At 54.2% G+C, this 26,629-nt stretch overlaps 2 protein-coding genes across 4 annotated transcripts; both read left to right on the top strand.

Annotated features, from left to right (window-relative positions):
- Nucleotides 1-591: 591 nt before the first annotated feature.
- ZMYND19 (zinc finger MYND-type containing 19) lies at nucleotides 592-8,928 on the top strand. The gene is made up of 6 exons (XM_060101182.1): nucleotides 592-816; nucleotides 2,187-2,246; nucleotides 2,939-3,045; nucleotides 3,648-3,788; nucleotides 8,228-8,408; nucleotides 8,591-8,928. Exons 1-6 carry the CDS (start codon nucleotides 766-768, stop codon nucleotides 8,732-8,734), a joined length of 684 nt encoding a protein of 227 aa, XP_059957165.1. The 5' UTR covers nucleotides 592-765; the 3' UTR covers nucleotides 8,735-8,928.
- A 3,072-nt stretch (nucleotides 8,929-12,000) lies between these two features.
- DPH7 (diphthamide biosynthesis 7) lies at nucleotides 12,001-25,794 on the top strand. 3 transcript variants are annotated; one of them, XM_060100917.1, is made up of 9 exons: nucleotides 12,001-12,413; nucleotides 13,161-13,294; nucleotides 13,842-13,929; nucleotides 15,376-15,470; nucleotides 15,824-16,023; nucleotides 19,785-19,854; nucleotides 19,975-20,040; nucleotides 20,272-20,444; nucleotides 25,180-25,793. In XM_060100917.1, the coding sequence occupies exons 2-9, from the start codon at nucleotides 13,287-13,289 to the stop codon at nucleotides 25,629-25,631; spliced, it is 1,152 nt and encodes a 383-aa protein (XP_059956900.1). In that variant the 5' UTR covers nucleotides 12,001-12,413; nucleotides 13,161-13,286; the 3' UTR covers nucleotides 25,632-25,793. The 3 variants fall into 3 exon arrangements, with proteins under 3 accessions (XP_059956900.1, XP_059956901.1, XP_059956899.1); XM_060100916.1 differs by lacking the exon at nucleotides 12,001-12,413 and having other exon boundaries at nucleotides 13,202-13,294; nucleotides 15,379-15,470; nucleotides 25,180-25,790; XM_060100918.1 differs by lacking the exons at nucleotides 13,161-13,294; nucleotides 13,842-13,929; nucleotides 15,376-15,470; nucleotides 15,824-16,023 and having other exon boundaries at nucleotides 12,053-12,413; nucleotides 25,180-25,794.
- The last annotated feature ends 835 nt before the right edge of the window (nucleotides 25,795-26,629 follow it).

Here is a 26,629-nt window from a genome sequence, read left to right on the forward strand (position 1 = left end):
ACGGCCAGGGAGGAGGAGGGCGGGCCTGTCGGCAGTGGACCCAGCCCCTACGCCACAGTGGCCCCTGGGCTCCGGGTCCCTGTCCCCACTCCGGCCTCCTGCCCGCTGTCCGAGGACGGGGTACGGTTTACTGGCAGCCGCAGCCAGTCCCGCAGGGACCCCGACCTGTAGAGCCCGGAAGGCCCGGGGCGCGGAGCCAGGCCGCCCTCCTCGAGGGGCGGGGGCCGGGTCAGGGTCGCGGGGGCGAGGGCGGAGGCCGGGTCGGTATCGGGGTAAGGGGTCGGGGCCGGGAGCCTGTACGGTAGCCTCCCGCACAAAGCTTCCCGCGAAACTGACGTGCGCCGGGCGGCCGCGAAGGCACCGCCCCCGACCGCGCCCCTCCCCCGCGCTGGCCCAGCTCCTCAGCGCGCCTGCGCATCCTCTCTCCTGCCATTGGCTGCGTCGTGGCGGCGCGCGCCGGCCGGCGCGCTGCGCGTCCCACCATTGGCCGGGCGGCGGCGCGCGGGGGTGTGTCGGCGTCGCGCTCCGCCCCTGGCCTCGCTCGCTGAGGTGCGCGCGGTGGCGGCGGCGGCGGCGCGTGGCAGGTCCGGCGGGCGCCAGGAGGCGGCGGCCCGACCCCGGCCCAGCCTCGTCCCGCCCGCCCGCCCGCCCGGCCCCGATCCTGACCCCGACTCATTCGACTGGCCCGCCCGGCTCGCCGTGGCCCCGCCCCGGCCCCGGCACCTCCTGAGGGAGAGGCGCCGCCGGCCGAGCGCAGGCCCGGCCATGACCGACTTCAAATTGGGCATCGTGCGGCTCGGCCGGGTGGCCGGGAAGGTGAGCGGCGCGGGGCTGGGGCTAAGGTCGGGCCGGGGGACTGGGGCGCTGGGCCGGGGGCCGGGCCGGCGCTGGGAGTAGGCGGCCGGGGTGCGAGGCAAGGGGCCGGACCGGAGCTGGGGGTGGCGGGCGGGGTCTGGGAGTCGGAGTCGGGGGTGCGAGGCTGGGGGTCGGGGGCGCGGGGCTGGGGGCTGGATCGGGGGCCCGACCCGGGCCGGGGCACGGGCAAGGGCCGGGCAGTTTGCGGGCGGCGGGCCGGCGGCCTGGCTCCCGGGGCAGCCCTCCTCCGGTTGCGGCCCGGGGCTCCGACCATGCGCCGTAGCCGGGGAGCAGGGGGCTGTGGCTGCGCCTGAGGACGCGGGGAGCGCAGGCCCTTCCGAGGCGGCGCGCTCGCTCCTCGCCGAGACCTGCGTGTGCGCGCCGCCAGTGCCTGCCGGTCCGTAGTGAGCTTCGGGCAGGGTTCGTGCTGCCAGCGGCGGCCCCGTCTGGCTGAGCCTCAGTGGGCCTCGCCAGAGCAGGGCCTCCCTCTGCTTCTCTCCCTTACCTGGCCCCGCCCTCCGCGTGTTCGAGGCTGGGGCTTCCTGGCACCTGTGGGCATTGAGGCTTGGCTGTTTCCAGGAGCCGGCCGGCCGTGCAGCTGCACCAGCCACGGACCTTACCCTGGATGGGAACCCTGTTCCCATCACCAGCGGCGGAAGCTTCTGGTGGGAGAGAGGAGCAGAGGCAGTCAGATAAAGGTAAAACCGATTCAGATGCTAGAAAAAAGCTTTCCAAGCGAGAATGACACTGGTCCGTTTTGGGGACCGTTACCTGCCCTTCCTGCAAGGGGACATGACTTTCTAACTATGGAAGGGTGGGCTCCCCATCAGCTCTGAGGTCCCTTCGAACTCAGTGACTGATTGCACTAATGTCATCCCTTAAAACTTTTATTTGGAACATTTTAGACAGACAAAGAGGTAGGAAGGACGATTCAGTGAGCACCTGTGTGAGGACCGCCTGGTTTAATAAATAAAATAAATGTTAACTGAAACCTTCTGGATATTCTGCCTCAATCCCGGCCCCCTCCCTCTACTCCAGTGACGTCATACTCTTGGACTAGGTTTATCAGCACATTAAAATGCACAGCTTAGTACCTGTCCAGTCCTGTGGCACTTCTTTTGGTTCTTCGCGAGCAGATGGGAAGTGAAGCCTGATGCCGCGACTCTGCGCAGTCGTGAGTGGGGAAGGGCCAGGCTTTGGCACCTCTGCCTGCTTTCAGGACAGACGGCCCCTCGCCTGCTGACCTCGCTTAGTCTCAAGGGGCCTCTTCTGCTCATTATCGGTACCTCGTACTGATTCCAAATGTAACGTCTTGAAACGTTAATTTCCAGACCAAGTACACACTGATAGATGAGCAGGACATCCCGCTGGTGGAGGGCTACTCCTTTGAGGTAAGGACGCCGTGCCTTTGCTGGCATGCCCTTAGTCATGCCCAGGAGGGTCACAAGGGGTTGGTTTTCTTCCCTGTGATGTGAGGGCAAGACCTGGTACGCGAGCATCTCCAGCTGTCTGTCACTGCCCCGTGGAGCCCCCTGCCGCCTCTGCGATGCTGGTCTTCCCCCACTTCCGCCTGGTTGCAGGCTCTTCCTGAAAGGGAGACAAATTGTGTCATGTTTGTGATTGAGTTCAGTTGTACAAGCTTCTGTGCCCTGGGAGACTCTCCAGGGCTGCCCCCCTTCTCTCGCCCTCCGCTGTTCCTACCTGATGAAGCTGTGCGGGCTCCAGTCCGCACCCGCCCACTCCTCCTTCCACGAGTCTGTGGACCCACTCTTACCTCAGATGTCACCCTTTTACACTTACTTGGTCTAGGGCTTGTCTTTTTTTTACTGGGTGGGTTTTTTTTTTTTTAAGGGTAGGAAGATTTATTTCTCTGTGTCCACAATGTTTTGCAAAGAGTGGCTCGTGACCGTGTCTTGCCTCCACGAGAGGAGACTGCTTCTTGGTGCCACGTGTCTGGGAGACTCCGGAGACCCCCAGGGTCCCAGGAATAGGCCTGGGATTGTCCCTCTGGCTTGTTTTTTAGTTTGGAATGTTGTTGATAATCAGAGCCTTTTTAACAGAGCTTTTTCTTGTTTTTTCTCAGGCCCGGATGGAAGTAGACGCAGATGGAAATGGTGCTAAGATATTTGCATACGCCTTTGACAAGAACCGAGGAAGGGGGTCGGGAAGGCTCCTTCATGAGCTGCTGTGGTGGGTGTTCCAAGCTGCTTGTTTCCCCTGTCGGCTTTGCACAAGCCCTGAGGTGCACGGGGCTCATGGAGCCAGCAGACCCCTTGTTGACACGTGGTGCCTTCCCCAGGTCTCCCAGTTAATTCTGTGTCATTGTCACTATCCTGGAGGGGTGGCTGCTTTGCGACCTGTGGCACTGGCAGTGCAGCCAGAGAGTCTGCAGGCTGAGCCCCCTTTCTGCTCGGTGTGTTTGGGACACAGTCTCCTCTGGGGGTGGGTGGGGTCTGGCCCCTCCTCTGGGTTGGGGAAGGGCCTTCCCCTCTTCTGTGTGAACAGCGAGGTTCCAAAGTACTTGGGACCACGCAAGTGGGGTGTTCTCCAGGCTGTGTGTGAGATGGTTTCGGGTTCCCTCCTTGGCTCCCCGCAGCCTAGCTCTTAAAATCCAGGGGCTGGGCTGTCCACGTGGCCTGTCCTGGTTGGGCCACAGACTGACATACTTGGGTTCCTCCCCGCAGCCTTGCTCCTGATGGGTCCTGTCGGTGTGACAAGGGACCAGTTCAGGGCACACGGCTGAGGCGTTCAGGAGGGCTGGGAGCCCATCTGGAGCACTGTCTGTTTCCTAGGGAGCGGCACAGGGGGGGCATCGCCCCTGGGTTTCAGGTGGTGCATCTCAACGCTGTCACTGTGGACAATCGCCTGGACAACCTGCAGCTGGTGCCATGGGGTTGGCGGCCCAGAGCCGAGGAGACCTCCAGCAAGCAGAGGTGGGTCTTCTTGGGGCCTGGTGATGTGACCGAGATGCCCCTGAGGGTGGCCCCTCCAAGCTCACTGCCAAGAGGGGCCCGCGTCTACTCTGTGCTCTGAGGCTTCTGTGGGTTTGGTGACCTTGGCCGTTTTCTCTCAGGGTGCGGGGGTCCTCTTTTTCTTCACTGGGGGAGGAGACCGTTTGGATGCTTATCTTTCTGGACTGGTCTTCTGAATTGGCTCTCGTGGGGAGAGGGGTTGTGTGGGCCGGTCCCCTGTAGGTGGGCAGGACGCCCTTGAGATGTAGGAGCCGTCTTCATCTCAGGGATGCCCCTGTGCACACAGATGGGTCTTGCTGTCATGCTCTTTTGTAAACAGTTTGTCTGGTCAGTGGTTTAAAGGAAGCAGGACAGTGTGGCTCGGGGGTTGGCCGCTCGGCCTCCACCTTTCCTTGGTCCTGAGGACTTGGGTGGAGGGGATGCTCCGAGGGCAGTTCCCGTGGCCCCAGGAACAAGCCCCTCTGTGACTTCATGGAGCCCTTAGAAGAGCTGGGGGACCAGCAGGATGGGAGCCAAAATGAGCCAGGGTGTCCCTGGCCACCTGTGCATCATTTAGGGGCTCCCTAGGGCTTCTGTGCATCTCCTCGGGCCCCTGGGCAGCTTCTCCTGACTTTGGCGGTGCTGGTGCTGACTTCCCCTACAAGCAGAAGTTGGTGAGGTCGGTGCAGGGGTGTCAGTGTTTCTTAGGATGGAGACTGGGTGGATCCTTTGCAGTGGTCACCACTGGGGTCTTGGTAGAGCCCCATGCACTGGAGGTAGTAAATGGCAGGATTGCCCGGCCAGCTGGGCTTGCTGGTGGGGGATGGTCCCCTGGTGTAAGAAGGCCACATCCAATCCGATGCTGCTGCAGCTCTGGAGGGGTGTCCGTAACTCTGTACGAGGGGAGGGGGTGGGTCTCCAGGCATAAGGGGTCTCTACTCTGTTGTTAGAGGCTGATCCTAAGAGCCCCCTCCTGAGGGAGGCTGATCCTCTTGTGGTAGCTGGGTTAGGATTTTCATCTTCCTGGAGGTTATGTGAATCTAGACTTCTGGTTGCAAGTGACAGAAACTAAGCCCAATTTGGCTGAAGCAAAGATAGGACCCTTAATGGCTCCCCTGCTGAGATGTGGAAAGCCACAAAGCCACCTCCAGGTCTCAGGAGCGGCTGCCAGGGCTGCACACCCGCTTTCCTCAGCAGTGTCTGGCGGCGTGGGGGAGTCAGCTTGTTTTGAGTCACTTCTGTCTCCGTGCTGGGGGCAGGAGGGTTCTTTCATCAACAGAAGGAAGCTTGTGTCATCAGGACAAGTGTAAGGGCGGCTGAGCGGAACACCAGCCTCCGTGGATTTCCCCCAAGTTGTCCAGCACTCACATGGGTTCAGGGCAGGCCTGAGGCTCACCCTCCCAGGCTCCATGCAGGTCTGCTGCTGCCCATTGCAGACACCGGAGGGACACTGCCCACCGTGTCACCCAGTGATGGGTCTGCCTTTCTGGGATCTCAGCATTTGTCCATCTGAGCACCACGTATTGTTGTGAGATGAGGCGACCACGGTTAAGAAGACCTGTTTGGAAAAGGGTCTGTTACACCCAGGGCTGCCCCACCGGTGGTCTTCCCCAGGCCATGGCCCAGCTGCCCCATTCTCCTTCAGACCACTCCCAGGAGGCCCAGGACCACCCCAGGGGCCTCTCCCTGCTGGTTGGCCCAGGAGCAGATGGGTTGGGGTTGGCCTTAGTTTGCCAGCCTGGGGTCGGCCCGCCAGCAGTCCTCCACCTGTCGGGGCAGAGCCAGCCCAAGGGTGGCCTGAACTCCCCGCTGGCCCGGCGTCACGTATCCTTCCATCTCACTCAGTGGCCTCCGCATGGCGGCTCTTTGTAGTAATCACCCCATATGTGAGGCGGGCGGTTCGGCAGCACAGCTCCTGCCAGGCATGTACCTTCTGCTCTGCTTTCCTGGCGTCACTTCAGTGGGGCCACGAGGGCGGCCCAGCCGGGTGGAAGGTGCTCTTTGCAAAGGTGCATTTTCCTCCCTTTCTGCCTTCAGAAGCCGGCTGGGACTGAAACTCACCTCTGTCTTCTAGGACTTCATTGAAGGGCTCAGAAAGTAGCCAGTTTTCTCCCAGATCCTGACTTTCACCCTTTGCTTCTTTAAAAAAATCTTTTTATTGTGGCAAAATACAGATACCATTTACTGTTTTAACCATTTTTAAGTGCATGGTTCCGTAGCATTAAACAAATTCAAATTGTCATGTATCATCACTACCATTGTTTCAGAACTCTCTCATCTTCCCAAACCGAAGCTCTGTCCCCATTAAACACTAATTCCCCACCCATCTCCTCTGCCAGCCCCTGGTACCTACTGTTCTGTGAATTGACAAGTCCTTGGACCTTATCTGAGTGGATTAATATGGCATTTGTCTTTTTGTGTCTGGCTTATTTCACTTCGCCTTATTTATGTCTTTGAGGCTCATCCATGTCATAACATGTGTCAAAATTTCCTTCGTTTTTAAGGTTCAGTAATACTCCATTGAGTGTGTGTGTGTGTGTGTGTGTGTGTATGGCACATTTGGTTTATCCATCATCCATCAGTGGGCACTTGGGTTGTCTCCACCCCTTGTCTGTCGTAAATGATGCTGCCGTGAACACAGTTGTACAAAGAGCTCTTCGAGTCCCTGCTTTTGATTCTTCAGAGTGTGTACCCGGAAGTGGGATCGCAGGCTCATAGGATAATTCTGTTTACTTTCTGAGGAAGCTCCACACTGTTTTCCACAGCATCTGCGCCATTTTACCTTCCCCCCAGCAGTGCATGGAGGCCCCAGTGTCTCCATACCTTCGCTAACACTTGTTTTCTGTTTGTGTGATAGTAGCCATCCCAAGAGTGTGAGGCGGTCTCATTGCGGTTTTGAGTTGCATTTTCCTGATGATCAGTGATGTTAAGCATCTTTTCATGTACTTTTTGGCCATTTGTATATCTTCTTTGGAGAAACATCTATTCAGATGCTTTACCCATTTTTAAATTGGGTCGTTTGTTTTTTTGGTTGACTTGTAGAGTTCTTTATATATTCTGGGTACAAATCCCTTATCAGATATATGGTTTGCAAATATTTTCTCCCAGTCTGTAGGTTGCCTTTTCATTCTATTGATTGTCTACTGATTGTCTCTTTTTTTTAAAGTTTTTATTTATTTGTTTGTTTGTTTATTTAGGCTGCATTGGGTCTTCGTTGCTGTGCACAGGCTTTCTCTAGTTGCGTTGAGCAGGGGCTACTCTTTATTGCTGTGCGCGGGCTTCTCACTGTGGTAGCTTCTCTTGTTGCAGAGCACGGGCTCTAGCTGTGTGGGCTTCAGTAGTTGCAGCACGTGGGCTCAGTAGTTGTGGCTCTCGGGCTCTAGAGCGCAGGCTCGGTAGCTGTGGCCCACGGGCTTAGTGGCTCCGCGGCATGTGGGACCTTCCCGGACCAGGGCGCGAACCGGTGTCCCCTGCATCGGCAGGCGGACTCTCAACCACTGCGCCACCAGGGAAGCCCCTGACTGTCTCTTTTGATGCACAAAATAATCGGCTTTTCATGGAGTCCAATTTGCCTGTTTCTTCTCTTGTTACTGTGCCTTTGGTGTCATATCCAGGATTAATGCCAAATCCGATGTTGTGAAGCTTTTGTCCTGTTTTCTCTGAGAGTTTTATTGTTTGGGGTCTTACATTTAGGTCCTTGATCCATTTTGAATGAATTTTTGTCTGTCACATTAGAAGAGGGTGACCCTTCCCTTTTTTTTTTTTTTTTTTTTTGGAAGTATAGTTGATTTACAGTACTGTGCCAGACACTTCCCTTTTTTATCCAAGTCCCTCCCGGCCCGGTCTCCAGAGAGGGTGGGTGGGTTGAAGGGGATGGGCCACCCATCCGTTTGCTCTCGAAGTGCGGGAGGTGCCTCCTTTGGAGGCCAGCCCCAGAGCGGGCCGCTCATTGCCTTGTGCTCACCCCACCGCCTGTGCCTCTTGTGGGGCAGGTGCGGGCACTTACAAGCTTCTGGCCCCAACCAGCAAGAGAAGTGTTCGGGGGGGTGTAGAGCAGCTCACAGCAATTGGGCAGGCAGGCCAACCAGGGGCAGATGTGGGCGCCTCTGGGGCCGCGAGCACGTGATCTCCGTGCCTGTCTTGTGTGCAGCCGTCCCAGGCGTTGGGGAGATTGACGAGCAAGGCAGACAAAGCCCTGCCCTGTGCCTTTTAGTGGGAAGATGAGACAGGCTACATACTGGATGTTACGGACAGGTGAGCCCAGGCAGTGCGGTGGGCCAAAGGAGAGTCAAGCTGCAAAACTGGGGGCGGGGCAGCCTGAGAAGAGGAAGCAGCTGGTCCACCCTGGGGTCACTCACTGTCACCTCCATACCTTGACCCTTCCTGGCCAAGGCATCCTGAAGCGCCTGCTTCTCTTTAAGGGAGCAAAGCTTATACTGGCTGGCGATTCAGCAGCTGCCCACGGACCCCATAGAGGAGCAGTTCCCCGTCCTGAACGTGACCCGGTACTACAACGCCAACGGGGACGTGGTGGAGGAGGAGGAGACGTCCTGCACCTACTACGAGTGCCATTACCCGCCCTGCACCATGATCGAGAAGCAGGTGCGCGGCGGGGGAGCCCCGGGCCTCCCCTAGGACTGCCCTCTCGTGGCTTCTCCCCTGCGGTGGCTGTTCCTTTGTCACTGCCTGACCGGGGCCCAGACCCTCCGGCCTCGGTGCACGGGCGGCCAGGTCCTCGCAGGTCTGCCATGTGACCGGAGCGCCGCTCTTCTGTGTCCTTTCAGCTCCGGGAGTTCAACATCTGCGGGCGCTGCCAGGTGGCGCGCTACTGCGGCTCCCAGTGCCAGCAGAAGGACTGGCCGGCCCACAAGAAGCACTGTCGGGAGAAGAGGCGCCCCTTCCAGCACGAGCTTGAGCCGGAGCGATGACCGGGCGGTCACGGGGCTTCTCATCTCCCCGGGCTGCGGGCTCGGCGGGCGGCTGGACCGGGGCCACCAGAGGGGCTGTTCCTGCACCTGCACCTGCTCCGCCACCGGAGGCCCCCCCGCACCCCGTGGAGCAGAGACAGCTGGGAGGCCCCCCGGGACGCTTCTCATTATTTATATGTTAATATGTTTGTAAACTCATGTACAGTTTTTTTGGGGGGGAGGCAGCGGGAGGGTTAGAAAGTACAAATAGGGTCATTTGCTGTAACACTCACTTTCCGGGCGGCTGAGCCGAGGAGGGCGGCCCGCCCGGGTTGGGGCAAAGTAAAGGGTGGGACCGCCCGGCGTCCTGGCTGCTGTCTGCTCTCCGCCTCGGCCGGCATCCGTGGTGTGGGTACGGGTGCGAGGGCTGCCGTCCCCACCCCCAGGCTGCGTGGGAGCGTGAGGGAGACCCAGACCTGTCCCTGTCCTGCAGCAGGAGCTGCTGAGGGTGGTTAGTTGCTCGGCCCCTGTTTCGGCCCCTTTGAGCTCATGCAGTGGGTGCCTGGGAGCTTGGGGTGGGGCGGGGCGGGGCGGGGTGGGCTTCTCCCAGCAGGACTGCTGAGGTCCACCTGCAACTTGGAGCAGCCCGAGGGGTGAGAACTGCTTTCCTGTGCTCCTTCTGGGAGCTGCAGATCTCAGGGCTGGGCAGCATCTTGTACACCTGGCCAAGCCGCCTGGGGGCCGCAAGCTGGGTGGTGTGGCTGGGAACTTGCTGGTCTCCGGGGAGAGTGAAGGCTGACATCCGTGTGGGGTCATCCCTGGCCCCACGTTGGCCCTGCGGGCTCCTGCCACGCCCTCCTTCCTGCATTGTTCCTGCAGATCTCCTGGGACACCCTGTGTGTGCTCTGCTTCCCTGGCTGGGGCCAGCCCCTTTGTGGCCTCTGGTCTGTGAACTGAGCTGAGCTTCCGTAGCTGCTTTTGCGGAACTTGGAGGCCTCCTGGGCAGGGCGTCCTGGAGAACAGGACTGGGGAAATGGGTGATAGCAACATGCGGGGAGCAGGAGGGAAGGCTCAGTTCCAACCCCGAGGGAGGGGTTTTCTGCAGGTGAAGGGACTCCATGTGCCCACACGGGTTTTTGCTGAGAAGACCTTGCTACCGTGCAGGTCAGCTGTGGTGCCTCTTCCAGGCTGGGGTTTTTTGCTCCGGGTTCCCCCAGACCCCAGGTTGAGCACCAGTGGGGGCTCAGAAAGCTGTCAGAGAAGAGGCTGTGTGATCCTGAGAGACTGTCCTACCGACCACAGCTGGCCCGAGCCCTCGGGACGTTCCCAGGGCCAGGATAACTCCCAATTCAGAGGCCAGCTCTGGCCAGGCCCATGGGGGTGGGGAATCCGGTGTAGACCAGCGTGTTGAGGTTTGGGTAGTCTTCCAGGCATGGGGCCCTGAGTGTGCTCAGTCTGCTTTTAAAAACAGGCTCCTGGGATGAGGAGGCCCTGGGCTACAGGCTGTGTGTCTTGCCTGTGTCCTTTGGGGAGTGGCCAGGTTGGCCCTCCAGACTTTTTACGTTCCCTGACCAGGACTGTCTTGTGGTCAGCTATTCCTCGGAAAATTACATTAGAAGGGAAGTGTCAGAGTGTCGGCCGACCCATAGGATAACACGCTGGGTCCTGATTCCGGGTGCTTGCCGCTGTGGCTCATGGCTCATCTGGAATAGCCTTGACCTGGGGATGGCTGTCCAACATGGCTGCAGGAGCTGGTGCTGTAGCTGGTGGCTGTCCCCTCCTGATGGTGCTGTGTCTTGTGCTACTTGTTAGAGACTGAGTCTGGCCTGGAGCTAAGAGGGTGGTGGCCATGGGGGCCTAGGGTTTGCTCATATCAAGGCTCCTGGAGTGGATGCCCTCGTGAAGCTGCCCCAGGGTCCACACAGTGTTTTTATTCCCCTTTGCTTCCCTTGTTCTTTATTTGATACCCAGCCCCTGGGTTCTTTTCTCTTCTGAAGGCCCTGAACCTCTTGATTTTTGTAGCCACACATCTGAGAGCGTCTGAAAGTTCAACATTCATTCATGGTTAAAACGTGGGCCATGTTTCTTACCTGTTTGGAGTGAGGTGTAGGGGGCTGCTTGGCCTGACTGCCTTTTGTACCAGATCAAATCAAGATGTGTGGCTCGGCCATTTCAGGGTGTCCTGTTGCTTCCTGACCAACCTTTCCTGCTTCTCTCCTTCAGCTGCCATCTGAGCTGCTGACTGGTATCTGTATTTCTCGCGATAGAAACCACTTTAAAAACCACAGGCTAACTACCCAGGTAGCCACGTGGATTTGTCTTGTCCCATTTCCTGGAGCTGCCATAACAAATTCTCTCAAGCTGGTGGCTGAAAACAATGTATGGTCTAGGTCCTAGAAGCCAGAATTCTCAAATCAAGGTGTGGGCAGGGCCATGCTCCCTCTCAAGGCTCTAGGGAAGGTTTGTTCCAGGCTCTCCCAGCTTCCGGCAGCCTCAGGTGGTCCTTGCCTCATAGAGACCTACCAGTCTTTACATTGTCTTTCGTTGGTGTCTACCAGACCACATCTCCCCTTCCAAAGGATGCCAGTCATATTGGATTAGGGCCACCCTAATGACCTCATTTTAACTGGATTACTTCTGTTACTAAAGACTCTGTTTCCAAAGGTCACATTCTGTGGTACTGGAGATAAGACTTCAACATATCTTTTTTGGGGACACAGTTCAATCCTTAACAATATCAGACACTTGCCTTCCCCAAACCTGTTCTGTAGAGTTCACTGACTTTATGGAATGCTGTCGGCACATACCCGGTTTACCAACTCAGATCGTGGCTGTGCTGGGTGTCCGCCCCTTCATCCTAAATCTAACTGGCGCAGAGACCCCTGCCCCTGGGGCTCAGACGCTGGCTCTTCTCCATGCCTTCTGTCCACCTTCCCGTCCACCACCCGTGCTCGGGGCCCTGTGGCCGACCCTGTCTCCTTTCTCTGCTGTCCTGGCAGGCAGATGTGCGCCCACCGATGCGCCGCGCTTACTGCCCTATGGGCAGCTCCTTGGGGTGGACATGACCAGGGAGAGAGAGAGGGCAGCCCAGGCCCAGCCCTTTTGGGTCAGACCCTGGACTCTGCTCCCTGGACGCCCAGGCCCCTTGCACACCCCACCTCCATGCCCTGCTCTCCTCTGCGCCCCCTTAAGAGCCCAGCTCGCCCGTGACTCTGTGCTGGACGCTCGGCTGTCCCCTCCCAGGCCCGCGTCTCGCCGCCACGGCAGGGGGCGCGCCGTGGCACGTGGGGCCAGTCGAGGTCCGCCCGCCGGTACTGAGCGTGGGATCTCGGCCTCACGCCGGCGTCCACGGGGGCCGGAAGTCCCTCCCCGGAAGAAGCCATGGGGACGACGGCGGAAGTGGGAGAAGTACCGCCCCTTGGGCTGTGCACCTTTTTGGCGCCGCGGGCCCGGGCACCCTGCTGTCAGCCTGGCTTCCTCATTTCGCCGCCGCCCGCTGTCCGCCACCCCGGTCGCCGCCGCGTCCTTCTCCGAATGCTGGGAGGCCGGCAGTCGCGTCCGGCTGTTGCAGGCGGTGGACACGGAGCATACCGTGGACTCGGTGGAGTGGTGCCCGCTGGAGGGCTGCAGGCACTTGCTGGCGTGCGGCACCTACCAGCTGCGGAAGCCGGAGGACCAGCCCGCCGACCCGGAGAGCAAGGTGCGCGGGGCCATCGTGGCCTAGGGAGGTCTTCACCGTGGGTTTGCAGGTCTGCGATCTCAGGTGGCATTTCCCGAGCACCTAAAGCCTCAGACTCGAACTCTTCTCCCAAGAAGAGCGAGAAAAGGCTCTTGAGAGGCAGAGCCGACCACAGGCTTTGAGATCTCTGATCTGCTGCGGGGGAGGCTGAAAGGGAAAAGTCTTGTGTGGGGTCGTTCAGGAGGTGTGGATGCGACCTTGGCCTTGTGGCCAGAATGTAGGTTAGAGACAGGGCATCCTGAAAGCGGGATGTCGTCTCTCTGCAGGCGTCGTCAAGGTTATGGATGAAGTCTAGAGCAAAGAGAAAATGGGATTTCATAGGAGCTGTACGTAATCTCTTGAAGGCATCTAGCTATGCGGGTCCAAACCAGGATACTTTTAAGAGTGAAAAATGGCACCGGAGCAACAGGCCTAAGCCAGGACTCTCCCAGGCAAATTGTGTCCTGTGGGGACCCTAACTGTAGCTCCTCCCTATTGGCCCATTTAGAAGGAGCATCCCATCCTGGGTCCAGCAGGGTTTATCCACCTACTCATTAATCACGTACAAGAGAAGAGACGTTTCTTCAGCTCGGAAAATCATCGGTGCTGCTTCCAGGCAGAGGTCCGGAGTCTTGGCAAACCTCTTCTTTCCCTCAGTCCCTTTTCCCATCCCTTGGGTTCCTCAGTATTTATTAAGGTAATCAGAGAACACATTCGCATGTTTTGTAGAGTGGACTGGATGTTGATGAGCCTCAAATTCGTTTGGGTCGCCTCTACCTGTATAGTTTCAGTGAGGACAGCTCTCCTTGCCCCCTGGTTGAGGTCCAAAGAAGAGATGCTTCGGCGATCCTGGACATGAAATGGTACAACTTTGATAACCGTTCCCCTTGTTTGGAATTTGTCATGAGCACCTGATTGTTTGGTCAGAGGAGCCTGATGCCTGAGAGCATTCAGCAGGGCGGGGGAGTGTCTGAAGTTTGGGTTCGTTTCTCTACTGTGCTGTCCTGCCTGCCTGTTGGCGCTTGGAGGATGCTGTAGCCTCGGGGCTCGCTTCCTTTTTTCAGTTTCCAAGCCCTACAGGTACTGTCAGTCTGGGAAGTGAGGCTAGTTTTCTGCTTCCTAAGCTGAGTGATCTTGTTGGAACGGAACTGTAGGCTCCAACCTGGTTTTGGAGCTGAAATAAATACATTTATTTATTTATGGCCGTGCTGCGCAGCTTGTGGGATCATAGTTCCCCGAACAGGGATCGAACCTGGGCCCTCGGCAGTGAAAGCGCACAGTTCTAACCAGTGGATCGCCAGAGAATTTCCCTGGAGCTGAAATGTAAACAATGAGTCTCTGGGGCGCATAGTGTTCTCCTGTACTCTGGCACATCCTGTGTTGTGACCGGCACGTGCGTTATCTCCTCAGGTGCCCCATTGCGGTGGCCGGCCATGCACTCTTGGGAGTGGCAGATGCTTCTGGGTCCATAGAGCTACTCCGCTTGGTGCGATCCGAGGTCAGTGACTGGGGCCAGGCTTAGTGGAGGGTGGAAGGAACCTGGATGGAGGGGGTTTGGGAGGGAGGCTGTGCTGATACAAACATTTTTCTAGGATAGTTTTCTGTTCAACGGTGAACTTTACCATAAAACATTCTAAGGTAGCACATGGTCTATTTTGAGTTATTGGGTCCTGTATCTAACTCCAAGGGGAGTACACCTGTGTGTCATCAGCAGAGGGGCTGTCAGTGGACCTGAAAGTCCTGTAAGGAAAGCCTGGGCCAGCATCCTGGGTTGATGATGTTGGGGCTAAGAAGAGCAGCGCATTTACTGGGTGAAAGTGGTGCTTCTCATTGATAATTTGGAGAGCACGTGATTCCTACGTGTATTTTCCCAAGCATCTGACAGTGATCCTGTACTGTGCATTTGTAAAATGACCACGTGTTGGGGGAGGGAGGGGACAGGGAAGGCATATAGTGGGTTGAAGGAAACAGCCCACAAGACCGTGCCCTGTCTGTGGGGGAACCCACTCTAATGTAGGTGCTGCAAGTGGGATTGGAGCAGAGGTCCAGCTGGCCTTGGGTTCATGGCACCTGAGGGCTTGTATAGCAAGGTCCTTGCTTCAGACCAGCTGAGAGCAGCAGCCCTGTCTTAGGAAAGAGGGAAGAAATATCTGAGGAGGATATCTAGAACCAGAGCTGGAGGCAGGAACGGGTAAACCCAAGAGAGGATACAGCTGCTGGAACCCTGTTGATCGAGTTGAGCACCGTCTAGGTTGCTTAGATAGTAAAACTTAGACCTCAGAAAAGAGAAGCAGCATTTGAATGGCTAGCTGTGGCTTCTGAAAGAGAACCAGAGGAAAGTTCTCCTTGTCTCTGTCCCTGGAGGCCTGCCTGGGCAGTGGGGAACCCGTACCAGCGGTGCTCCCTGGAGCCTGCAGTAGTCTCGAGGAGGGCTTGGACAGCGACGAGTCTGAGAAGCAGAGACCTGCTTCCCCTGGGGTCACATGTATGGGAAAGTCCTCCTTCAGGTGTGAGCGCTTCTGGAGGGCCTGGGCCATCTGCAGTGTCCTCAGGTTCTTTTTTATTATTATTATTATTTTATTTTTTGGCTGCATTGGGTCTTCGTTGCTGCGAGCGCGCTTCTCATTGTGGCGGCTTGTCTTTGTTGCAGAGCGAGGGCTCTAGGTGCGCAGGCTCAGTAGTTGTGGCGCACGGGCTTAGTTGCTTCACGGCACATGGGATCTTCCCGGACCAGGGCTTGAACCTGTGTCCCTTGCATTGGCAGGTGGATTCTTAACCACTGTGCCACCAGGGACGTCCCTGTCCTCAGGTTCTGCTGTGAGTGAGTGACTGACACACTTTGTTCGCCGAGTGGATGAGGAAAGCAGGGCGTACCCGAGCCAGGGGAGTAGTCTTCTCAGGGTTCCGGGGCTGCTCCTCTGTGATGGCGTCCTTTTCTCTCCAGCAGAACTCTTACACACTACAGCCGTTCTCCCGCTTTGCCCTGGAAAAGCAGTGTCTGGCCTTGTCCTTGGACTGGTCCACTGGGAGAGCCGGAAGGTGAGGGCCAGCGGTGACAGGCCTGGGTCTTGCCTCTGAGGGTCCCTTCCTATTTTCATGCGAGAGAGAAGGAAAGCCACCTTGTGCTAGCCTCGACTGTGGCTCCCCAAGCCTGGGAGTATCACTGCCAGTCCTCATCTAAAAAGAGTGTTTTCATCAGGAGAAGCGGACCCTGGTTTATTTTGACAAGCTACTGGTAGCTTTGGTCTCTGCCCAGGCAAGCCTCTTAAGAAGCGTGTCCCCGTATCAGGTCCTGGAGAGCCTCTCTGTGACATGTCTTGGGGGCATAAAGGGCCACTGGTTGGGAGCCAGAAGAGGCGATGAGTTTGGGTCAGTGGATATATTTCAGCCAGATCTCCCCACTGCTTCCCTGTGTCTAGGGCCAGTGACCAGCCCTTGAAGATCATTAGCAGCGACTCCAACGGGCAGCTCCATCTCCTGCAGGCGTACCAGGCAGGGCCGGGAATGCAGGCTGTGGGCACGTGGCAGGCCCATCACTTTGAGGCCTGGGCTGCTGCTTTCGATTACTGGCAGACGGAAGTCGTGTATTCAGGTTGGTACTCCTCCGCTGGGCGCCCCTCTATGAAGATTTGCTGAGGAGGTACAGGCCAAGGGCATGATTCTGGCCACGTTGGGATCTCAAAGACCTTTTCCGAGAGTCTGTTTTCTGGGGCAAAAGCTGTAGTTGGTGTTCACTTAGCTGCTCCTCGGAGACTGAAGTGCAGTTTGCTGCAGGCACTGCAGGGTCTTGGGTGGCAGTGCCCCCAGTGTTGGAGCAGCCCCCTTGGGAGCCGCCGCCCCCCTCCATTGCTCTGAGTGTTGGATGCTTCTGCTCACGCTCGGAAATCCAGTCGGAACTCCTTGCTTTCCACCTGGTACTTTGGGTCCAGTAGTGACTTGTCATGCATTTCAGGCTTGTCTGTTCCCTTTTGGAGTAGTTTATCTTCCCAGGGAAAGGGAAGCGTGAGAGAGAGAGGGTTGACTTTCTGGTATTGAGAGTGGTGTGTATGGAGCGGGATGCTGACGTGGGAACAAAGTAGTTCAGGTCAGCTCCTTTCACGCTCACGGCAGAGGAGGGCATGGGTCTCTGAGAGAAGACAGAAGAGGAGCTGCTGAATTTGCAGAGGCAAGAAACCATCTGCACCCGTATCCCTTTCTGCGTCCAGTTGCTGGTAGTGTTCTGAGCTCCAGGGCGAGACGGGGAGGCCAGGGCTGCAGGGGTGTTCTGCTGGCCTGTCAGGACGCTGCACAATCTCACTGGGCCCCCAGAAGCTCCTGCTGAGGCCCTGAGGGACAGCTGTGGTGCCCAGTCCAGGAAGCACATCGGCCTCTTCTTGGCCTCTCAGCAGTGTTCACATGCCCGACCCCTCACTCCCCGCACGTTCTTTTCCCTGGGTCATCAACGCCATGCCATCTGGACTTTCCCCTTCTTTCTCTGGCTTCTTTTCCGTCTGCTTTGTGGGCTCCTTTCCCTCTGCACCAAAGTGTTCACCATTCTCTGACCTCTGGATCTTCCTCTCACTTCGCATTGCTGCTCTCCTGACTTCAGTTACTGTGTCTCTTCCACAAACAGTGTGTTTAACCAGACCTCGTGTCCTGAGCTTTTCTGCATTGTCTTGCCAGCACCGCAGCGCTCGTGCAGGGATGCTCCCAGCGCCTCACTCCGCGGGTCTCCAGCTGAGCCCCAAGCTCCCTGTGTTGCCCTGTCACACACCTGCGCCTGCCTCATGTCCCGGCCCCAGGACAAGGTCTGCTCACCCAAATCACACATCTCTGTCCGCTCACTGCTCCCCTGAGTCTGTGTCTTGTTGGCTTTCTCTTCTTCTTTTTAAAAGTTAATCAATCAATTGATTAATTTTTTAGGCCACGCTGTGCAGCCTACGAGATCTTAATTCCCTGACCAGGGATCGAACCTGAGCCCGCTGCATTGGAAGCGTGGATTCTTAACCACTGGGCCGCCAGGGAAGTCCCGCTCATCCTGCTTATGATTTTGTGTGCTTCTTTTCCCCTGAGAGAGGATTCTTTCTGGAGTTTTTGCTGTCACACCCTTGAACAGACTCAGGGAGAACGATAAAGATTTAATTTTTTGAGCTCTCATTTGTAGATTAGTTTTTCTACCTTGAGGCTTGGCTAATTCAGAGCAAGGGTGTAGTAGCACAATGATTTAATAATTCAACACCAATTCATTCATCCAACAAACATCTATTGAGCACCTACTACGTGCCAAGCACTGTCCTAGGGGTTCGGGAGGCATCCGTGAGCAAGAGACAACAGTCCCCACTTTCATTGCACTTTCGTCACTTGGGGGGAGATGGACAGTGAACACTAAGCATAATAGGCACTGTAGGTGACAAGTGCTTTGGAAAGAAGAAAGCTAGAACAGGCTGAAGGCATCAGGTGCTGCAAGCAGGGGCAGGTTGTCCCATTATAGAGCCTGGTGTGTTCAGAGTAGCGAGTGGCCAGTATGGCCAGAATGACATGAGTGAGTGGTAGAATAGAGAAGGCAAGATCAGGAGTCACAGAGACAGGGCACGGGGCCTTGCGGGCCACAGGGGGGCCTTGGGCTTTTGCTCGGAGTAGAATGAAGCCATTGTAGGATATTGAACAGAGGAATGACATTTCCCGACTTACATTTTAAAATTTAAGAGAATCTGGGACTTCCCTGGTTAAGAATCTGCCTGCCAATTCAGGGGACACAGGTTCGAGCCCTGGCCCGGGAAGATCCCACATGCCGCAGAGCAACTAGGCCCGTGCGCCACAACTACTGAGCCTGCATGCCACAACTACTGAGCCCGTGCACCTAGAGCCCATGCTCCGCAACAAGAGAGGTCACCACAATGAGAAGCCTGCGCACCGCAATGAAGAGTAGCCCCTGCTCGCCGCAACTAGAGAAAGCCTGCGCACAGCAACGAAGACCCAATGCAGCCAAAAAATAAAAATAAAAAAATAATAATAATAATAAATAAATTTTAAAAATAGATTTTAAAAAATTTAAGAGGATCCCTTCAGCTAGTATGTTGAGTATAGATTGCAAGGGGGTGAGGGTGTAGGCTGGAGACCTGCCATGCAGGTGAGGTGTGAGAATGACTCAGGCCAAGGTGGGAGCAGTGGAGAGCAGGAGAAGTGGGAAGACTGCCTTGTGTGAAGGTCGATCAATAGGATTTCCTGGTGGAGCAAATGTGGAGTGTGAGAGAAAGAGGAGAGACCGGTGTGTAAAGAAGCCACACCAGTTCTCTTCACAAACTTGCCACAGAATGGCAGCTTGTATTTGAGGCTCACACACAGGCTCAGTGCCTGGATGGACTGATTCTGCTGATCCACTTTGTCATAGATCACGTTCATCCCATATCCGTTTTGTCTGATATAGGGATCTGTAGTGTGCTCAGTAAGTACCTGTGGGTGGGTGGATGGATGGTTTATGGATGGGTGGTGGATGGATGGTTTATGGATGGGTGGTGGATGGATGAGTGAATGGATGGTGGATGGATGGGTGAATGGATGGTGGATGGTGAATGGATGGTGGATGGGTGGGTGGGTGGTGGGTGGGTGGGTGGATGGGTCGGTGGGTGGATGGTGGATGGTGAATGGATGGTGGATGGGTGGGTGGTGGATGGATGGTGAATGGATGGTGGATGGGTGGGTGGGTGGGTGGTAGATGAGGGACGGATGGAGTTTCAGGCAGACGTGGTTGTTTTTTTGCTCCTTTTTGTCCTCTCTGTAGGTCTTCCTCTTCAGTGTTTCTTCCCTTCCCTCGAGATACCATGACATTCTATCTTCATGTTGCTTTTCTTCAAAGACTGGTTGTGGGTCAGGGCACCAGCTCCCTTGTTCTTTCTATCCTTTCAGTTTCCCCCAAACAAGCACAGGGCTCTTTTACTGTAAGGTTACAAAGGGCATTTCTCTTTAAAACACATGGCGGTGTGTCCAAGGTTCCAGAACCTTACAAAGCCTCCCCCTCTGATGCCTCCTGCCCGCAGGTCTGTGCGGAGCACTTCGACGGGGCCGCTCTGGTTCCTGGCATCAGGAGCCCGAGGGGTTGGGTCTTGTGTGACCTGGTCCCTCTGCCCCCATGGAAGTCTGCCCTTTTCCTGCGGGTGTAGCCTCTGTCTTTCCCTTCTTCCCTGCAGGTGTCTGAAGACACGGTTACAGCACAGGGGTGACTGTTTCTGGGGCTCCCCTGCCTGTGGCAGCCTGAAACCCGAGAAAAGCCACCCATGAGAACTTCCTCACAGACATAAACCCACTCCCTGAGAAACGGCCAGGTCCTGTTGTCAGTGCCCTTCCTCATCAGTGGGTGTTTCTGTTTCCATGCAGGTGGGGACGATGGCCTTCTGAAAGGCTGGGACACCAGGACCCCTGGCACATCCGTGTTCACAAGCAGGAGGTAAGTCACTGAGGGGCCAGTGCTCGGCGTGGGGGGCCAGCCCTTCCCGCCCCCGCCGCGGCCTTCCGCGGGAGAAGCAGCGCTGCCGGGCGCTTGCTCAGGCTCATCCCTCGCTCTCAGACACTCCATGGGCGTGTGCAGCATCCAGAGTAGCCCCCACTGCGAGAACATCTTGGCCACGGGAAGGTGAGTCCCCTAGGGTCCGTGCACGTGGGTTCCTCCTGCACCGTCACTTCCTTTCCTCCTGTTGGCCATTGTGATGCTTGACTGGGCCAACTCTCCACCCAGAGTGCGGGCGTCGGGGTTTGGGAAAGGAACCGTGTCCTGGAGGGGAAGTGGGCTGGGTCTTCGGGAGGTGACCCCTGCTGCCCCGGGGCCTTGCTCTCCTGCATGCTCTCTGCGGTCGATGGGTTTTAGCTACGACGAGCACGTTCTTCTCTGGGACACTCGGAGCATGAAGCAGCCGTTGGCGGACGTGCCCGTGCAGGGCGGGGTGTGGAGGCTCAAGTGGCACCCTTTCCACACCCACCTACTCCTGGCAGCGTGTATGCACGGTGGCTTTACGATCTTCAACTGCCAAAAGGCAATAGGTGAGTGGGGGGCCTGGGCGGGGCTCCCAGTTTCCCACCTCCTCGCCTCACCAGGTTCTTCTGCACGCTCCGCGCGTTCCCAGGGTCACCCCCTAGGCCTTGCCATGACTTGCACGTCTGCCGACTTCAGAATCTCGGTTTCAAGCATGCTGCTCTCCAGCCGTGGTTCTTCCCTGACCATCTCAATTATTTTGGTACCTTCTGCATTCAGCAGTCTGCTGGCCCTATTGGGACCTCTCCCCCAGAGGTGTGTTAACCACTGGTCGCTTTCATAACCGTCCTTGTCCCACCTTTTGCCCAGTCCTCCTGCTTGCGGACGGCGTAGGCTCCGCAGCGTCGTGTTCCAAACATCGTTCAACTCTTCCCCTCGCTCCTTCCTTATACTCTCTGGGCAGAATCCAGTGCTGGTAAACCCCGGTCTGCTTGTGCCTGAGCCACAGAACGTGGCTGGAGGGAAACAGCCACCTGCGTGATCTCACTTCAAGTTTATGCTATTGTGGGTCCCTTGCCAGGCAAACCTTGACCTTTCTTATCTTTTCGTATTTTGTGGTGGCTTCTCTTGTTGCGTAGCACAGGCTCTAGGCATGCAGGCTTCAGTAGTTGCAGCACACGGGCTCAGCATTTGTGGCACGTGGGCCCTAGGGTGCATGGGCTCAGTAGTTGTGCACCGGCTCAAGAGCACAGGCTCAGTAGTTGTGGCACATGGGCTTAGCTGCTCCACGGCATGTGGGATCTTCCCGGACCAGGGCTCGAACCCGTGTCCCCTGCACTGGCAGACAGATTCCCAACCACTGCGCCACCAGGGAAGCCCTATTCCTGACCTTGATAGGGTCCCTGCTGGTTCCCATTTGGTTTGATGATATATAAGGACTAATGTGTGTGCTTAGTATTCATCAATCCATGTTTTCATGAGTATTTTTTTAAATCAGGAATTGTTGATTTTTTTGTCACATGCTTTTATAATATCTATTGAACTGTATTATTTTTCTCCTTAGATATATTAATATGGTAAATTTTGTTTATGGGTTTCCTAATATGGAATATATTCCTGGAGTAAATCCCATTTGGTTATGGTTTTGTTTTGTTTTAGTTATCAAAAACTTTTTTTGAGGTATAGTTGATTTACAGTATTATGTTTTAGGTATACAATATACTGGTTAACAGTTTTTAAAGGTTATATTCTGTCTATAGTTATTATAAAATATTGATTATATTCCCTGTGCTGTGCAATATATCCTTTTCTTGTTTTTGTTTTTGGGTTTTTTTTTTGGCCACGGCATGTGGGATCTTAGTTCCTCAACCAGGGATTGAACCCATGCCCCCTGCAGTAGAAGCACAGAGTCCTACCCACTGGACTGCCTGGGAAGTCCCTGTACAATATATCCTTGTAGTGTATTTATTTTATACATAATAGTTTGTACCTTTTAATTCCCTACCTCTATCTTGCCCCTCCCCACTCCCTCCCCTTACTGGTAACCACTAGTTTGTTCTCTACATCTGTTTCTTTTTTGTTATATTCACTAGTTGTTTTATAGTTTAGATTCTACATATAAGTGATATCCCATAGTATTTGTCTTTCTTTGACCTATTTCACTAAGCATAATACCCTTCAGGTCCAGCCATGTTGCAGATGGCAAAATTTCATCCTTTTTTATGGCTGAGTAATATTCCACTGTATATATACGTCACATCTTATTTATCCATTCATTTGTCGATGGACTCTTAGGTTGCTTCCATATCTTGGCAATTGTAAATAATGCTGTTCTGAACATTGGGGTGCATATATCTTTTTGAATTTTTTCATTTTCTTCAGATACATACCCAGCAGTGGAATTGCCAGAGCATACAGTAGTTAGTTCTATTTTCAGTTTTTTGAGGAACCTCCATACTGTTTTCCACAGTGGCTGCACCAATTTACATTCCTACCAACAGTGTAGGAGGGTTCCCTTTTCTCCACATCCTCACTAACATTTGTTATTTGTGGTCTTTTTGATGATGGCCATTCTGACAGGTGTGAGGTTATAGCTCATTGTGGTTGTTATTTGCATTTCTCTGATGACTGATTATGTTGAACGTCTTTTCATGTGCCTTTCGGCCATCTGTGTGTCTTTGGAAGGTATGTTATTTTTTTTTTAGCGTGGTACTGGACTCTGGTAATACTTTATTTGGGACTTTCATTAATGTTCAAAGGAGACACAGACTTTCTTTTGTGCTATTTAGCAGCATTATGTTTGGTTCATGTGAGAATCAAAACCAAAAGTGTGAAAATTTTTCTTCATTTTCTCTTGAATAATTTATATGCCATTTGGATTATCTTTTCATTCAATATTTGGTAAAAAAAAAAAATCTCATGTGAGACTATCTGGGCCTGATATATTTTTCAATGATGGTTCTGTGTTAACTTTCTCTATATTTTTCTATGGAAGTTGGTTTGTTTATGCTTTATGTCTCTACTGGGGTCAATTTTGTTCTCTTTTTTCTTTCTTCTTTTTTTTTTTTTGGCCATGCCAGGCGGCATGCAGGATCTTCACGCCCCCTGCAGTGGAAGTGTGAACTCTTAACCACTGGACCACCAGGGAAGGCCTGGGGTCAATTTTGGTGAACTGTATTTTCCTAGACAGCTATTCATTTCATCTACATTTTGAAATTTATTTGCCCAAAGATGTGTAAAGTTACTTTGATTTAAAAAAAGAATTTCTTCTCTAATAGTTATTTCCCCTTTATCATGTTTTACTTTGTATACTTATGCAAGTATACAATATTTTTATGTCTTTTTCCTTAATTAGGTTAGTTAGTAGCATCTATATTTTACTTCTTTTAAAGAAGCAGGGTTTTACTTTTTTATTATAGTCCTGTGGTTTCTGTTCTCCACCTCATCAACCTCTCCTTTTATCTTTGTTGTTTCTCTCCTTGTGCCTACTTTGTTCTTTTTCTAGCATTTTGAGTTGGGAATACAATTCACTTATCTTTATTACTTTGCATTAAGTGTTTTTATGTCTGAATTTTTCTCTGATTTAAGCACATTGTTAGGTTCTGATATGTAGTAATTTCACTTTCATTTTTATGAAGAAATTCTATGACTTGAGTTTGTATTTCCCCTTTTACCCAAGTGTGGTTTAGTAGAAGGTTCTAAAATTTCTAGGTGGAAGCAATTTTTCGTATTTTGACCACATTATTTATTTTGTTTTATTGCGTTGTGATCAGAGTGTTGCTTGTACTGTTTCTACTTTATGGAACTTTGCGACTTCTTGTCGCCCAGCGTGGTTGTTCAGTTCATGCTACACCTGCGCCTGAGTAGCGGACGTGCTGTTACTGTGTGGTATTACTGTGTGGTAGGAAGGCTGCTGTGTCCACCTGGGCCACGAGCGGGTACTGCCACTGGTTGGATATACGGCTACAGCGCGCCTTTATTGTCCCAGTGACCCTCACCTCCCGGTACCCCAGCGTGCACACCACGGAGCAGGAGGTCTCCCGGGAGCTTCCTTCGGTGGTGGTGCCGGGGCGCCTCTGTGCTCTCAGGGGAAGCTTGGTGTCCAGCTCCTCTCTGGAGCTGCCTCTGCTCAGGTAAAGCCCTGGGTTATGGAGGAGGATCTCCAGGGCCCTGGTTGTATCCTTCGTGTGTTTCCTGATTCCAGCTGCAGCCTGTCCACATCCCTGCTCATTCTGGTCGTGATTCAGATTCTGATCACAATTCAGAGTGCAGTGGCATTGATCCCTGCACTTGGGAGGTGGCAGTGGCATCCAGGCTAACTGAAGATTGAATGGCCGGCCACTGGGCCTTCCGGCTGGTGACAGTTTTCTAAGCCCACATCCCCAGCTCACTGGCCACTAGTTTTCTGAGGCTGCTCTTGCCAGCCTCGGCCTTGCCCTGGATCCTTGACCATCTCAGGTTTGGTGACACCTCATCATTTCTTTTTCTGGTCGCATATTACTTTCACACTTTCTCAGCCGTGTTCTGTCCAGAATAAGGCCGGGCCTTTGCCCGTCCTGCCCCCTGTCTTCAGAGTTGCCATAGCAACTCACCATAAGGAAAGCTGCTCACGCTTCAACTCTTCAGTGAGTTACTCCCTTTCCAAGCTCAAGTCCAAACTCTAATGCAGCACTCCGAGCTCTGCATCACAGGACCTTCTGACGTGTCGCCAGTTCCTGATGACACCTCAGCCACATCCACTCATGTGTGGTTCCTCACACACGCCACGGTCTTTCCACCTCTGTGCTTCACACGTGCTGTTCGCTTTATTTCTCATACACCCCTCTCCCTCCATTTGGCTCACTCGTTTGTCCTTTGCTTTTAAGTCTTAACGAGGAGCTTCTGCCAGAGTCCTAAGGGTTCAGGTTCGGGTGAGGGTTAGGGTTAGCTCTGTAGGGTTAGGGTTAGGGTTTAGGGTTAGGGTTAGCTCTGTAGGGTTAGGGTACAGGTTAGGGTTAGGGTACAGGTTAGGGTTGGGGTACAAGTTAGGTTATGGGTTAGGGTTAGGGTATGGGTTAGGGTACACGTTAGGGTTAGCTCTGTAGTGCAGACTGACTCCTCTCTCAGGAACACAGAGTGCATTCCCTGCAGGATGATGGTCTGTGCTTCTCTGCTTGTCTGTCCGTGTCTTGATAGTCCTCTGCGTGACACACAGTGGTGGCTCTTGGCACATTGTCTCGCTTCAAGGGTGTGTAGGGCCATCGGGTGGGGGTAATGAGATCAACCCTGGGTAAGTTTCCCGTGTCCTCCTGTCTCTCGCTCCAGAGGAGAATCAGGAAGTGTTCCCAGTCACTCTGTCCTACACCTTGCCCAACTCGCTGGTGTATGGAGTCGACTGGTCCTGGCTGTACTTCCGCCACTTGCCGCAGACCCATCCGTCATTCTGCTTGGGGTCCTCTCCTGGCAGCGACCCAGGAGCCAAAACAGCAGACCCAGCCTATACCCTGAAAGTTGCGGCCCAGTCGCCAGCACCCTGTTTTGAGCGTCTAGCTGATGCTGATGGAGAGGGTGGTACCAAACACCAGAGTGGAGGCGGGCTGAAGACTCCTCTCCAGCCCTTTGCAGAGGACAAGAACGGCGGCCGGCTGCATGCCTCAGGGATCAAGATCTGTGACTGTGACCAGTATCTGGAGGCAGCTACCTTTGACGTCAGCCTTCTAGCCACTTGCTCCTTTTATGATCATGTTCTTCACCTCTGGAAGTGGGAGAACAGCTAAGCTAGGGAAGTTACTTGGTTTGACATCATAAAGACCATTTCTACCAATAAAACCAAGAGTATGTCTTTATCTTTTCTGAGAATGAAGTGTCCTCAGACCATCTCACTGAGATTCTGGCTGCATGCAGTTTTTCTGTATAGGGCTCAGTGCATCTTATGGAATCTCCAGGTAGGCAGTCAGAAAAGCTGTTGGCCTCTTAAATAAACCTTATCTGCTGGGGCCCTTCAAAATGGTGAATCTGTGGCAGCAGGGGGCAGGGTGTGGGTGGGGCATGGTTCCCAGCTCTGTCTTGTCAGTGTCCTGTTTCTGACTTTCAGTTCTTCATACTTATTTAAGCAACTATTTATATTAACTAAAAGGAGTGGCTTTTTTTTTAAGCTACTTTAAAACACCAGAAGTAGTTTTATATGAACATTAAAAAAGCTCATGTCGGGGCTTCCCTGGTGGCGCAGTGGTTGAGAGTCTGCCTGCCGATCCAGGGGACACGGGTTCGTGCCCCGGTCTGGGAAGATTCCCACATGCCGCAGAGTGGCTAGGCCCGTGAGCCATGGCCACTGAGCCTGCACGTCCGGAGCCTGTGCTGCTCCACAACGGGAGAGGCCACAACAGTGAGAGGCCCGTGTACCGCCAAAAAAAAAAAAAAACCTCATTTCATGGCACCAGAAGTGCTTGTGTAGCCTCCTGTGTAGATAAGCAAAAAGAAGTGTATACACGTTGAGTTGCTTTAGCACGTCATAAACTTAAAACACGTTGTCATATGCTGAACTAGTCATACTTCCTCACTATGGCTTCAGTAAACCAAGTAGCTTCCAAACCTGGACACGGTTTAACTCCAGAAACATAACTGGGTTTGTGACTGATCTGATTCCCATAGATCAGTTCCTCCTTGTCTCTCTGCAAGGAACAGATGTTGAAGTACAGGCCACTGTGGAATTTGTCAACTCCTCAGCATCCACTAATAAATACAATAGATAGGTGTTCCAAGTCAGAAAACACAA

This window comes from Mesoplodon densirostris, chromosome 6 (assembly GCF_025265405.1).
Source record: "Mesoplodon densirostris isolate mMesDen1 chromosome 6, mMesDen1 primary haplotype, whole genome shotgun sequence".
Taxonomy (NCBI): domain Eukaryota; kingdom Metazoa; phylum Chordata; class Mammalia; order Artiodactyla; family Ziphiidae; genus Mesoplodon; species Mesoplodon densirostris.